The sequence below is a fragment of the Equus przewalskii genome, chromosome 1 (assembly GCF_037783145.1).
Source record: "Equus przewalskii isolate Varuska chromosome 1, EquPr2, whole genome shotgun sequence".
Taxonomy (NCBI): Eukaryota; Metazoa; Chordata; class Mammalia; order Perissodactyla; family Equidae; genus Equus; species Equus przewalskii.
The window spans coordinates 35,417,389-35,429,961 of NC_091831.1; the positions used below are offsets into that span (position 1 = coordinate 35,417,389).

Here is a 12,573-nt window from a genome sequence, read left to right on the forward strand (position 1 = left end):
TACTGGGGATGAGGGGTGAGGTTGGACCCCTCACATTATACATTTATGTACACGTAATCTTCCTTATAAATGTTTTTCCTTAGTGTTACATATTTCAGTAGATGACACCTCGGTCAGCCTAAAAACTAATATCAGAAATCTGGAAGTTATCCTTGATGCTTTCTTTTTTCTCATTATTTATGTTTAATTTGTCACGAAGTTCTATCAGTTTTACTCCAAGAATATATATTTCTCAAATTCTCTCCACCCTAGTTCAAACCATGCTGTTTTCTCATCTCAGCTACTGCTGTATTCTCCATATGGTTCTGCCACTGTCTTGTCATCCCCCTTCCCCTCCCTTTAATCCATTCTCCATAAACCAATGATTTCCTGTTGTTCTTGGGATCTAACCAAAATCTGGACGAAGCTCAGAGTCTCTATATGATCTGGCATTCAAGGCTTTTCTCACCCTTCTCCACCTCACTTTCACAGTCCACCCACATAACCCTTCAGTTTCTAGAAATGCCAAACTTATTTCCATTTAGGAACTACATAGATGCTGCCTCCTCGCTTCCTAAAACCCCCGTCCCATCCTAACGCATCCTTCAGGTCTAAGCTTGAATGTTAACGTCCTCAGGGATCCTTTCCCGACTCCATCCCCGACCACGAATCTAAATTAGGACTCCCGTTTATAATGCTGTCACAGCCCTGGAACTTTTCCTTCATTATACATATGACAACTGCATAAAAGCCTAAGGAGGGCAGGGATTCCATCTGCTGTGTTCAGTGCTGGATCCCCAGCACCACACTAGCACATGTTAAGCACAAATAATAAAGAATGAGAAAATGGAAGACTTTGAAGAGTGTTTCAGGGCCACTTCAGAGATAGAAAAACCAAAGTGAAGTGAAATTGAGACATCTGTTTCTTGTTTATTCAGAGCACCTTTGATAGCAGAGAGTGCAGAATATAGTTTTTTCCCCAGCTTCTGTGGTATAAAGCAGAAAATGACAACATGTTAGCACACTTTTAGGAAAACTGTGTTGAACTCTTTAATGTCTTCTTATCTGGGATCATCTGGAATTAGGTTGATCTTGATGTGATACTCTTGCCAGACCACCTTAATTTGGCCCAAACTTGAGTACTAATTAATAAATGCTTAATATCTCAGCTGCATTTGGACTGTTGACACACTTTCTCAAAACAATCTACTCTCTTGATTTTCTTTTTATCTTTCTGGCCTCTCCTCAGCCTCTTTTGACTATAGTTTCTTCTCAGTCTTACCCTTAGGTCTTGGAGTTGCTCACGGCTCTTATAAAACTTCTCTCCTTTCTCTCTCTTCTCCCTGTATGATCTCATCTACTCGCATGGCTTCAGGTTACTCTCATACAGAATGTTAAATAAGTGGATGGATGGGTGGATAATAGGATGGCTAGATGGCTGAACAAATGGATAGAGAGAAAATGTAAGAAAGGAAGATGAGTAGCTTGACTTTGAGGACCAGTCTGTTTTCGCAGGTATGAGCAGAACAAGGTATTTGGGTAGACTGTCTTGGCACGAAGTTCAAGATCTTTCCCCTCTCACCACCACCTCAGCCCCTAGCTCAGTTCCTTGGGGAGGCCTTTCCTGACACCCTTCACCCGACTCCTCCAGGCAAAGTTAGGTCCCTGTTACACATTCCAATAGCACCCTGCACTTCTCCTTTAGCAGTACATATCACCCGTGGAATAACTTGTTTATTTTCTGTTAAGAAAGGGACCGTGTGACTTGTTTAATTCTTTATCTCCAATTCCTAAGCATAGTGCTTATTCCACATAGTAGGCATCCCATAAATGATGAGTGAGTCAATCAGTGAAATCAACTAGTTTCTCAATGTTGAAAGGAACATCAGAGTTCAGCCCTGGAGTCATGATTGAAAAGACATTCTATGATTTTGCTTTTCAAAGTATGGTCCTCTGGCATTGTCATCATTTGGCAGCTTGTTAGAAATGCACAATCGCAGACCTTTGCAGATCTCCTGAATTACAATTGCACTTTTAAGTTCACAGGATGATTCATATGCACAATAAAGTTTGAGACGCACTGCTGTGTATTCTGTACTTCTTCTGCTTTTGCTTTAACACCTCTAGGGAGAAGGGACCCACTACCATCCAAAACATTCCTTTACATTTTAGATGGGTGTAATTGCTAGCAGATTTCCCTTGCATTTAGCACAAACCTGCAACTTCTTCCCTTTGGTTCCAGTTACGCCCCTTGGCCTCCAGAGTAAGCCTAACCTCCTGTTTACCTTTAGACGTTTGGAAGTGGGTATCAGGTTCCTCATATGACAGAGATGACAAAATACATTTATTTTGCCGCCAGAAGCTTAGCTGTGTTTTCTGTGGTCTCTCTGATGACTAGGAAATGAAGAGTGGAGAAATAATAACATAAAGCTGTTGCTGCCTTCTTTGGAGCTTTACCCTGTAGTTCTCACACCCTCTTTGTCTGGCCTTAAAGGGGCCATTCATATGACAGCTTTGGCTAATGAGACCCGCTATCCAGGGAGATTAGAGGAATTGTTACTCTCTATGTTATCTATCTTTTTGTTTTTTTAAGATTTTATTTTTTTTCCTTTTTCTCCCCAAACCCCCCCAGTACATAGTTGTATATTCTTCGTTGTGGGTCCTTCTAGTTGTGGCATGTGGGACGCTGCCTCAGCGTGGTTTGATGAGCAGTGCCATGTCTGTGCACAGGATTCGAACCAACGAAACACTGGGCCGCCTGCAGCGGAGCACGTGAACTTAACCACTCGACCACGGGGTCAGCCCCGTTATCTGTCATTTTTTGATTTAGCAGCCTTCAGAAATATTTCCCCTGAGGTCTTATTACAGGAGACTCTGAATAGTGATGAGTTTTTAAAATTATGTTAATAGATCTTCAGTACTTTTTCTATTTTCTTCACTGGATAACCTCATTGTAGAACTAAAGATGTTTATTTTATGACATAATTTTTTGTGTGGTTTTCAGTTACTGAGAATTAATTCTCACCTGTATAGGATCTTTGAAAAGTTATTGTGAAAAGCAAGTATTTATTCATAAACTGTGTTCAGATGTTGAACATCTTTATAGATAGAATATTGATTATAGTGCAGCTCATCTATGAAGTTTTGGGAGTTTTTAGCAACATGAGAGTTTTTTTTTACAAGTGTTCATTATTTTTTTAGCTTTGTGCTGGGTATTCCAGGCTATACAAGAGCGTAAAATACCCTTGCCTGAAAGAACTGAACATTTTAATTAGATTAGTCTAAGGAACACAAAAGATTAGAAGACAGTGACATGCTTTTCTGTAAGACTATAAAGTAAACTAGACTGTTGGGAAGAATTCTGGTTACAGCCAAAGCTGTTGCACCACTGCACGTTGATTTAACAAAACAATACTGTTTCGTTTTCAGGACATTCATCCTCAAAGAAATCAGAAAATTCCTTAAACCGTAAGTATCAAGTATTTTCTTTATTTAATGAAAATATATAGGTTCAAGTTATTCGAAGTTTGGGTTTCCCATGAATTGTGATTGCTCTGATGTAAATTATTTTTTGTTTTTGTACCACATGAGGAAAATCATAGAAATAAGACCAAAAGTGTGTGATTTCCTCCCCAATTTAGAACATTTAAAAGTTTCCTATTTTAAGTATAGAAGAGGATAAATTTTTTTTTCAGTAATTACACTGGATTTCATATTATAGAATATGAAGGAAGAGAAACGTAGGGATAAGCTTGGAATAGAAAAAGAATTGGGGAGGTGGATTAAGATTTAAAAAATGCTGCTTATATTGCACAAGACTGAGTTATGTGTGTCATTTGGTGATTTTGATTGATCAAATCAAGTGCATGGGTTGTACATGGAAAGCAAAATGTTGGCAACTGGTTGCCCCTGCTTAGTTTTTTCGTAAGTCCTATGGTTTTCACCAGATTGGATCAAACAAGATTGGATTTCATTGAATATTTTCTACAATTTTTTTTAGATTTTTTATTTTTCCTTCTTTTCCCCAAAGCCCCCTGGAACACAGTTGTATGTTTTTAGCTGTGGTATGTGGGATGGCACCTCAGCATGGCCTGATGAGTTGTGCTAGGTCCTTACCCAGAATCTGAACCGGTGAAACCCTGGGTGGCTGAAGTGGAGCGGGCGAACTTAACCACTTGGTCATGGGGCCAGCCCCAGAAATTTTATTACCTTTTTCCTGCAACATTCCAAAAAGTATTCACAGTGACTTAGGAAAATATATACAATAAAATAAGATTTTTTAATTTTTTTGCTGAGGAAGATTCACCCTGAGCTAACATCTGTGCTATTTCCCTCTTTTAGTTTGAGGAAGATTCACCCTGAGCTAGCATCTGTGCCATTCTCCTCTATTTTGTATGTGAGTTGCTGCCACAGCGTGGCCACCAATGGGTGGTGTAGGTCCACACCCAGGAACTGAACCTGGGCTGCCGAAGTGGAGCACGCTGAGCTTAGCCACTAGGCCATGGGGCTGGCCCAAAATATTTTTCTAAAGGTGAAATCAGAGTATTGGAAAAATAAGATAGAATAGCAAAGTAAAGCTAGAGGTAAAATTAATACAGACAAATGTTTACCAAAAAGTCCTGCATAATTACAAAGGTAGATCACAGATTTGTCACTGTTTTTCCTAACAACCAAACCAAAGAAGGAAACCACCAGTAGAATGATTAGTAGTACCCATATGATAATAAAGAGAACTCGCAGGGTGTTCAGCTTTTTCTGGGCAGAGTTTTAAGAGCAAAACCTCCTGTGGGTTCATAAAAGGGGGCATCCGTTTTTGATATATGAACAGTAGCCTTACATCTCAGCAGTAATACTGTGTTGAACTTCTTAAAGACCTTGCAGTAGGCTTAGAGCCTAACAATGAAGTGTAATTCAATAGCATATCTAATTCATGTTATAACAGCTGGACTTATCTTGTAGACATTTAGAAGTTTGAGATTTCTAGGCTTACTTGGAAATTCATAAACTTAAGAATTAAATTTTTTTTTCTCATTTTAAAGTAATATATATTTACTATGGTAAACTCAGGAAAAAATTTAGTAATTCCTCCAAATCCCACCATTCAAATATAAACATTATTAGCATTTTAGTACAATTCTTAAGGAGAATTTTTAAATGTACAGTAATCAAAAATCTCGCACTGGGAAAAATAGAAATTTTAAGATATTTACTGTTTAAAAATTTAATGGAGGGGCCAGCCCCGTGGCCGAGTGGTTAAGTTCCTGCACTCTGCTTCGACAGCCCAGGGTTTCGCTGGTTCGGATCCTGGGCGCAGACATGACACCACTCATCAAGCCATGCTGAGGCAGCGTCCCACATGCCACAACTAGAAGGACCCACAACTAAAAATATGCAACTATGTACTGGGGGGCTTTGAGGAGAAAAAAGAAAAAAAAATTTAATGGAGAGAAAGGTGTCAGTGGAGGCGTTTCTCTAGTTTAGGAATACAACATATTCCTTAAAATTATTTTGTTCATACTAATTTTTTTTTCAGCATATCTGAAGTGTCCTAAAGCACTGACACTTCTTTTCTCCCATGTGAATCCTAATTTATCAGTAGCTCCTTCTCCTAAATTAGGTGAAGTGTAATGACAGTTTCTAGAACATGACCAGGAATGAGACTGATAGTCTCATGCTCTCTGAGGATGAAGTAGTAAATAAAAAGCATACACGGATTAAAATGGGAAATTTTATTTTTTACCTATTTCCAGCAATACATTGCAATGAGAGGTATGAGGGCCTATTTAATGTAGAAAAAGCATTGCTTACCCTTTTCCAATTCCAATTTTTCATTTTTAAAAAATCTTTTGGGGAAAGGTCTTGACTTACTCATTTGTATTCGTTCTTTCATTTCTCCTTCCTTCCTTCTCCCTCCCACTGTCCTCCCTGCAGCCTTCTTGAGCCTCTCCCGTCTCTTAGAAATAGCCCTAAATCTCTTTACCTCTCCCCAGCTGGGTCAGACTTCTAGTAGTTGGGAGGGAAGAACACTGTACCGAACCTGAAGAACCTCTGGCTTAATTTGGTTCTTGAAGAAACAAATTATCCACCTCAAGGTGACCTGCTATTCGTTTGGCAACCAGAAAACCATCTACCATATTGAGTAGGAGACAAGTACCTTGTTATGGTATGCCAAACCCAGACATCCTCTCCCTGGTCGGTGATCTGTTTCAGATGGTCTGGGCAATTTCGGAACTCAAATTTTCCTCTTCTTTCTCTTGTTTCCACTTGGATGATATTTAGTTACATTTTTACCCCCATTTAACACATGGATTATTAAAACGAAATCCATGAAGAAAAACCCAATTTCTATGAGGAAAAAGAATTTTAACTTGTGTTTAGTGATTGTCTACTCTGTTGGCCATGATGGCAAATGGTTTGTGTTACCTCATTTAATCTTAATAATAGACATATAATATCCCATTTTGCAGGCAAGAGGACCAAGACCCAGAGAATTTACATAAATTAACTAAGGTCAAATAGTTGGTTAATGGCAGAGGTAGGATTAAGCACAGGTTTATAAATCCCAAGTCTATGTCCTTTTACCTATGTCATCAATGACTGTTCATCAGTGAATCAAATGTAAGTCCACTCTTTATCCTCCAATTTTGAAAGATACATTATACAAATCCACATCAAATGATTTGATCTGTCTGTGTCTCAGTTCTATCTGTAAAATGGGTATAAAGAGACTTTGTTGGATCATTTGTTAGAGTCAAATGAGATGATGTATGTGTTAAACACATGGTAAGCATGTGTCTGACACAAAGTTCTTGATAACCTGTAGGTATTGTTGTTATGTCAGAGAAAAGAAAAATACCAGACATTAAACAAATTCTTTGTTCTCTAGAATTGGTCAGATCAAAAGTTAAGTCTGTAAAAGTCTGACCTGTCCATTTGTTATTGTAATTGGAGACTTGCCACTCCTTCAGTAGGCCAAGCTATTTAGGTGTTATATAATATGCAGAAAAACCAAGGTGATAGACCTGCTTTCATTATTCAAAGTATATAGGGAAAATTGTATGCAATTTGCATCACTTTCTAACGTTGAAAACTTAAAGCAGGTCAAGAGTAGGACAACCAAGATGTTGACAAAACTTGAAATTGTGTCATAGGAAGAAGGTTGAAGGAACTGTAGATGTTTAGCGTGGAGAAAAGTGGAGGGCTGGGGAGGGAAAGGGTAAGAAGATAGACATGGAAACTGTAGATATTTGCAAGACTGCTGCTATATAGGATACTTATTTTTGGTGACTGGTTGGCAGAACTAGATTCTATGGATGAACATTGTCCAGTGACAGATTTTTGCCTTAATACAAGGAAAAACGTGTCAATTAGAACTATCTAAAGAGAGACATGGAGGAACAGGCTGCTTCAGGAAGTAGTGAGGTGTTTAAGTGTAGATTGGACAATTGCTTGTTATGGGAAGTGTTGCAACAAGAGATCCAGTCATTGGATTAAGGCTGGATTAAAAACCTCCAAGATTCCCTTCTGACACAGAGTCAGCACTTTAGTTCAGATCCCCACTTGCCAATAATTACTGCATAGATTGGACTCTGATGCAGGAACATTGTTTCGTATTGCCCGTTCTTCTAGTTATTTCCTTAGTAACACCCCTCCCACATCTGGCAGGTTGTGGCCATTATAGGAATGATTTGTAGTTACAGTCCCCCTCAGGGAACTGGGAATTATAGATTTATAGGGTTGTAAAGGACCTTAAAAGTCATGTGGGTCCAATCTTGTAGATTTGATTCTCTAAGGATATTTGGCCACTTTTTCAAAATGTGCTCTTTCAAAAAGAGTTATTTTGTAATGTTACTCTAAACTGATTGTATATTTTTTAGTAAAACTAGGTTGTCTGGTATCAGAAAACTGGTGTAGGAAAGCTGGCATGTGAGGAGTACTCTTGAGAGGAAACTAGAGAACAGGTGATTGTAAGGCGTTTTGAAATTAGTTACCCACTTTCAAAGGCCTTGTAGGTTTTATTCTCTGACATCATTAACAGGGTAACGCAACAGTGATAACTTTATTAGGACTAGTTAGTTTTTCTGTGGTTTATTTGTCTCATGATTATTGAGGTTTCATAAAAATAAGAGTAGAAGACTGTTATTTTTTCTCCTCACACATTCACTTTGGGACACTGGCAGTTGCAGTGCTGGCTATCCTTGAGCAGGAATCTTGTTCCCAAGGTCTTTATAACTTTATCATCTTTGTATGTAGATCATTAGAAATACAACACCCCTCCCCCCTTTTCTGGTCATTTTTGTTAGAATTTGTGCCAGAATAGATTCAGTTAGGACCAAAGTTCAGACACACATGTTCATCCAAGGATCAAAGTCCAACAGGTAAAAGGCTAGAACTACCGTGGCAAATCAATGCTGTTTTATTTCTGTGTTTTTGTGTTGTGTTTAACTAAGGGACATTCTGTATTGATGGGCAAAATTTGCGTGAGTTCTTTTTTAGATTAACAGTCATTGGAAAGGAATTACTTGCTAATGTAGTTATTTTGTGGCATATGATTTTATTGTCTCATAATACATTTTTCAGTATTTGATAATTTTTAGTTGACTGATATAGGGTGATTCATTTGAAGCGTATCTATTTTGTTACTTTTTAAAACAGAAATATCTTTATTGTTTTTACTGATTTTTAAAAGTAATACATGACCATTTTTTAAAATACCAAAAATTTGGAAATGCTTAAAGTAGAAAGTAAAGTATCCGGGACCTACAGGTAGTATAATCGCTATTAAGTTTGGTCTTTACAAACTTATAATACATATATACATATGTACATATACATGCATATATAATACTATATATATCTATACGTAGATATGTATAATGTTTCAACCATAAATCGGATTATACTATGCATACTTTCTGTAACTCCTTAAACAGTTGATACAGCATGGTCATTTTTCCATGGTGATACGTATAGATATACTAAGATTTTTTTTAACAGTTGTATGGTATTTGTTTAACCAACCTTTAATCCCTAATTGATGGGGAGTTAGGTTGTTTTCTTTTGTTGTTGTTATACAATGAGCATGTTTGTACATATATCTGAGGTCCTTATTTATTCTAAGTAAAAGTTAAATTGCTGATCAAGGGGAATGTACATTTTAGACTGATCTATATTGCCAGATTTTCCTCAAAAAAAGGTTTACGATTTACAGAATTTTTACTCCTAATTTTCTTCATGGAAACGGGCTTCTTCTAATTACTGTAATCAGCATTAATTTGAAAAACTGACCAATATTTTTTCATAATTTAACTAGCCAGTCCTACGTGCTAGTTCAGTTCTTGAGGTCTTGATACTAATGTAAATATACTTTCTACAAAAACCTCAACTGCATGTCTTTTGTGTAACCAATAAAAAGAAGAAACTAAATCAAAGACAAGTATATTGGAAGAGGTAATTTCTTTATAAGAGTTAGTATGGAAATTGCTACTTTAACTCAGCGTAACTTAGAGAAGTTTCCCATGAGACTTGAAATCCTTGGTCTCTTTGCTGAGCCTCTTTGGTATGTCTCAGCTTATTTATTTGTTTTTGAAAAGAATTTATTGGTCTGGAAGAGTGGATTAAATTTCTAGAGAGCCATAAAAGTTAAAGCTAAACTGCAGTGAAATCCAAGTTAATGTAAGTGCGTTGTTGAGTAGCTCAAAGTGTGTTTTAAAATATAAGCCTCACATTTTAAAAAGTCTCTTTTAAATGAACAGAAAACTCTGATGAGGAAGAAGGTACTTCAGAATCTGAACTTTGGAAGGGCCCCGTACCAGAGACAGATGAAAAGTCGCAGTAAGTCCTACTGTTAACAGATAAAGCATGCCCTTTTCATCAGTTTAGGAAGCTGTGGCCACAGCCATTCTTGGTAATAGTTAATGAAAAAACGTAGCATCATGAATGTCTATTTAATGCCAAGGATCACCTAGCCTGGTAAGAGCAGAGTTTATTCTCAGCCATTGTTTGTGGCCATAAACAGCGAACTTGTCTGGCTTCCTCTTGGTGAGTAAATCTTTCCTCAGGTCATCTTAACAGATGACCTTGTGGTCTTTGCTTAGATTGCTTCAGAGAAGGCTGTTGACTAGCGTCCAGAGCAGCCGATCCCTGATGTTATAAGTATCGCCCACCTGCACAGGGAAGCCCCTTGAAGATATGTACAGGTGTCAAATTTACTTCTAACACCCACCTTAGCCCCCAGAGACCGATAACTCGGTGCCTGCATCGTTCTCTTCTGTGGGTTGGAAGAGCTGTCTGGATGTGGGCTGGAATGTTACCAGCTCCTGTCATATGCTAGGATGTTCACCACTTGAACTTCATCTGTTAAAAGATGATAAAATAATACCTACTACGTAGGATTTATTCTGAAGATTTAGTGAAATAAAGAATGGAAAGCACCTGGTACAATACCTAGAAATACAGTAAAGTGCTCAAAAGTTGTTAGTCCCTAGGCTTATTGGTTCATGATAGAACCAGTTATAATTGAAGCAGTCATAATTCACTAATTTAAGCTGATTGTAAAACATCTTGCTAATCATATGATCTCAGTGCTTTTCAGGTATGTTGAAAAGAGGTTTTTTTAAACAAGATTCCTTTTTATCTGTGACCTTAACCTTTATTTTTTTTCAGCCAAATAAAGAATTCCCTAATGTGTGGTCATAATAGATCAGATTGTAAAAAAGTTATTGCTGTAAATAAAGTAATGCTATCCTAGTTAAACTATTGACTAAACTTTCAACCGTATAGCTTCCCCTTGAAGAGCTTTATAGCTGAAAATGATAGAATAGGTCTTAGAGTAAACTCACCTTTTTAGGCAATAAAGATACATGAGTAAATCCTAAGAAGGCTTTCATAATCCAAAACTCTTTGCAACCTTGTAGAAACTTGACAGGGATCAAATAGTGAACATCTGAGTCCACACAGAGATTCAGCTAATTTCATGTATTTAAGTTCTTACTAAAATGTTTAAAATTCTTCTTCATTTTGCTGTCATGCTGGGGAAAAGGGACTGTAGCATGGGGACTATCAAATTGCAGATAATTCTTAAATCGGCTTTATCTGTTCTATAATTAATTTTTAAAAATTTGAACATGGTTGTGATGGCTTTATGCCTTCACAGTTATTTAAAACTGAATGATGGAATCCCGTTGTGACTCTCTGATCTAAAAGAACATTTTCTAAAGAGACTGGTAGACTGAATTTGACTGTCCAGCTTGATTCCCTGTTCCCAGGAGGAAGAAAAGCAACTGTGCATGCATTTAATCCTCAAAGCAGCTCTCTGAGGAGATGCAGTGTTCTCTATTTTACAGATAAGGAAACTATGCCCAGAGAAGTTAAGTAGCTTGCTCACCCAGCTCATAAGTGACAGAACTTGGACTTAAACACTGTCTGACTTGAAAACCTGTGCTCTTTCCACTATACCACTTTGGATCCTAGCACTAATATTTATTTAGTACTTTACAATTTTCAGAGTATTTTAACACATTATAAAATAATTTAGTATCTCCTGTCACAGTTCTGTTTTTTTAGACATAATCTTTACTGCTGTAAATACGTATTTACTGTTCTCAGAGTAATAAAAATCTGTAGCCTAAGCAGATTTTCCCTATTCCTAGGAGTAAGACTTGTATTTTTCCTTAAAATAGTTTCTTCTTCTTTCATTTCTTGACTAGACCATAATTTGAAATGAGAATGAACAGAGGAGTTATAAAGTCAACCAAAATATTCAAGAGAAGCGATGGCATTTCACAAAGTACTTTAAAGTAAAATCTTAGTTAATAAATACATTTAGGGAGAGGTGCCAATATGTAAAACATTTTAAATTTAATCAGTCTGGGTATAGTTATGATTATTGTGGAAGCTAAGAGTTATTTGATGGCTGAATTATGAAATAGATTGATACATAGAAGAATTAGCAAATATGTTGAATTAAAGTATTTTATTTTTATTACTATCATATAATGTGTCTCCTAGTAATTTTTTTCTCTAATTATTGATTTTAATCAATATGTATACTTTTTATTTTAAATAGGGAAGAAGAATTTGATGAGTATTTTCAAGATTTATTTCTGTGAGATGGAAGAGAGAAGCCTGCATTCCTTAATGTGAAAGTACACTTCAAAACTCTTCACAAAAGTTTTATCTCCAAGTTCCAGTTTGAGTGATTTGTCTTTGGAAATAAAAATTTAGCTACTCTCGGGATGTCAGATGCTTTGGAAGTTTTTTAGTTCTGTTGGAGACACTTTTCCCCATCCCTAACATATCTTTTTAATTGCTTAGCTACAACTCTGTTCCGTCTGTGGCTCCTAGAGGATGGAGCTAGTACACTGTACAGAGATTCCATTGTTCGTGTATTTTGTAGCGTTTTTTTTTTTTATTATTGATTTTGATTCATATTTATCTTCCCTTGCCTCAATAGTTTAAATTACTAGAATCATTTGGGTCTCACAAGTATTATAAAGTAGTTAAGTATGTCTTCAACTTCTTTACTTTCCTTTGATACCCTGGCACCTTTCTTTTAACCACCTGTTTTCCCATTACCACCTGTTTCTAGCTGCC

At 36.9% G+C, this 12,573-nt stretch overlaps 1 protein-coding gene across 7 annotated transcripts in view; it reads left to right on the forward strand.

Annotated features, from left to right (window-relative positions):
* Nucleotides 1-12,216, forward strand: part of LOC103551254 (protein FRA10AC1) — a 33,893-nt gene extending 21,677 nt beyond the window's left edge. For 4 of the 7 annotated variants that reach the window (XR_011537328.1, XR_011537327.1, XM_070609428.1 and 1 more), the window contains 3 exons: nucleotides 3,409-3,447; nucleotides 9,735-9,813; nucleotides 12,047-12,216. Coding sequence is in view for 5 of the 7 variants with exons in the window: in XM_070609428.1 (XP_070465529.1) it covers nucleotides 3,409-3,447; nucleotides 9,735-9,813; nucleotides 12,047-12,089 (161 nt within the window). In the remaining 2 variants the exon portion in view is untranslated. Of the gene's footprint in view, nucleotides 1-3,408; nucleotides 3,448-9,734; nucleotides 9,818-12,046 lie in introns of those variants that run through there. The other 3 variants (XM_070609436.1, XM_070609438.1, XM_070609459.1) reach the window with 2 other exon arrangements.
* The last annotated feature ends 357 nt before the right edge of the window (nucleotides 12,217-12,573 follow it).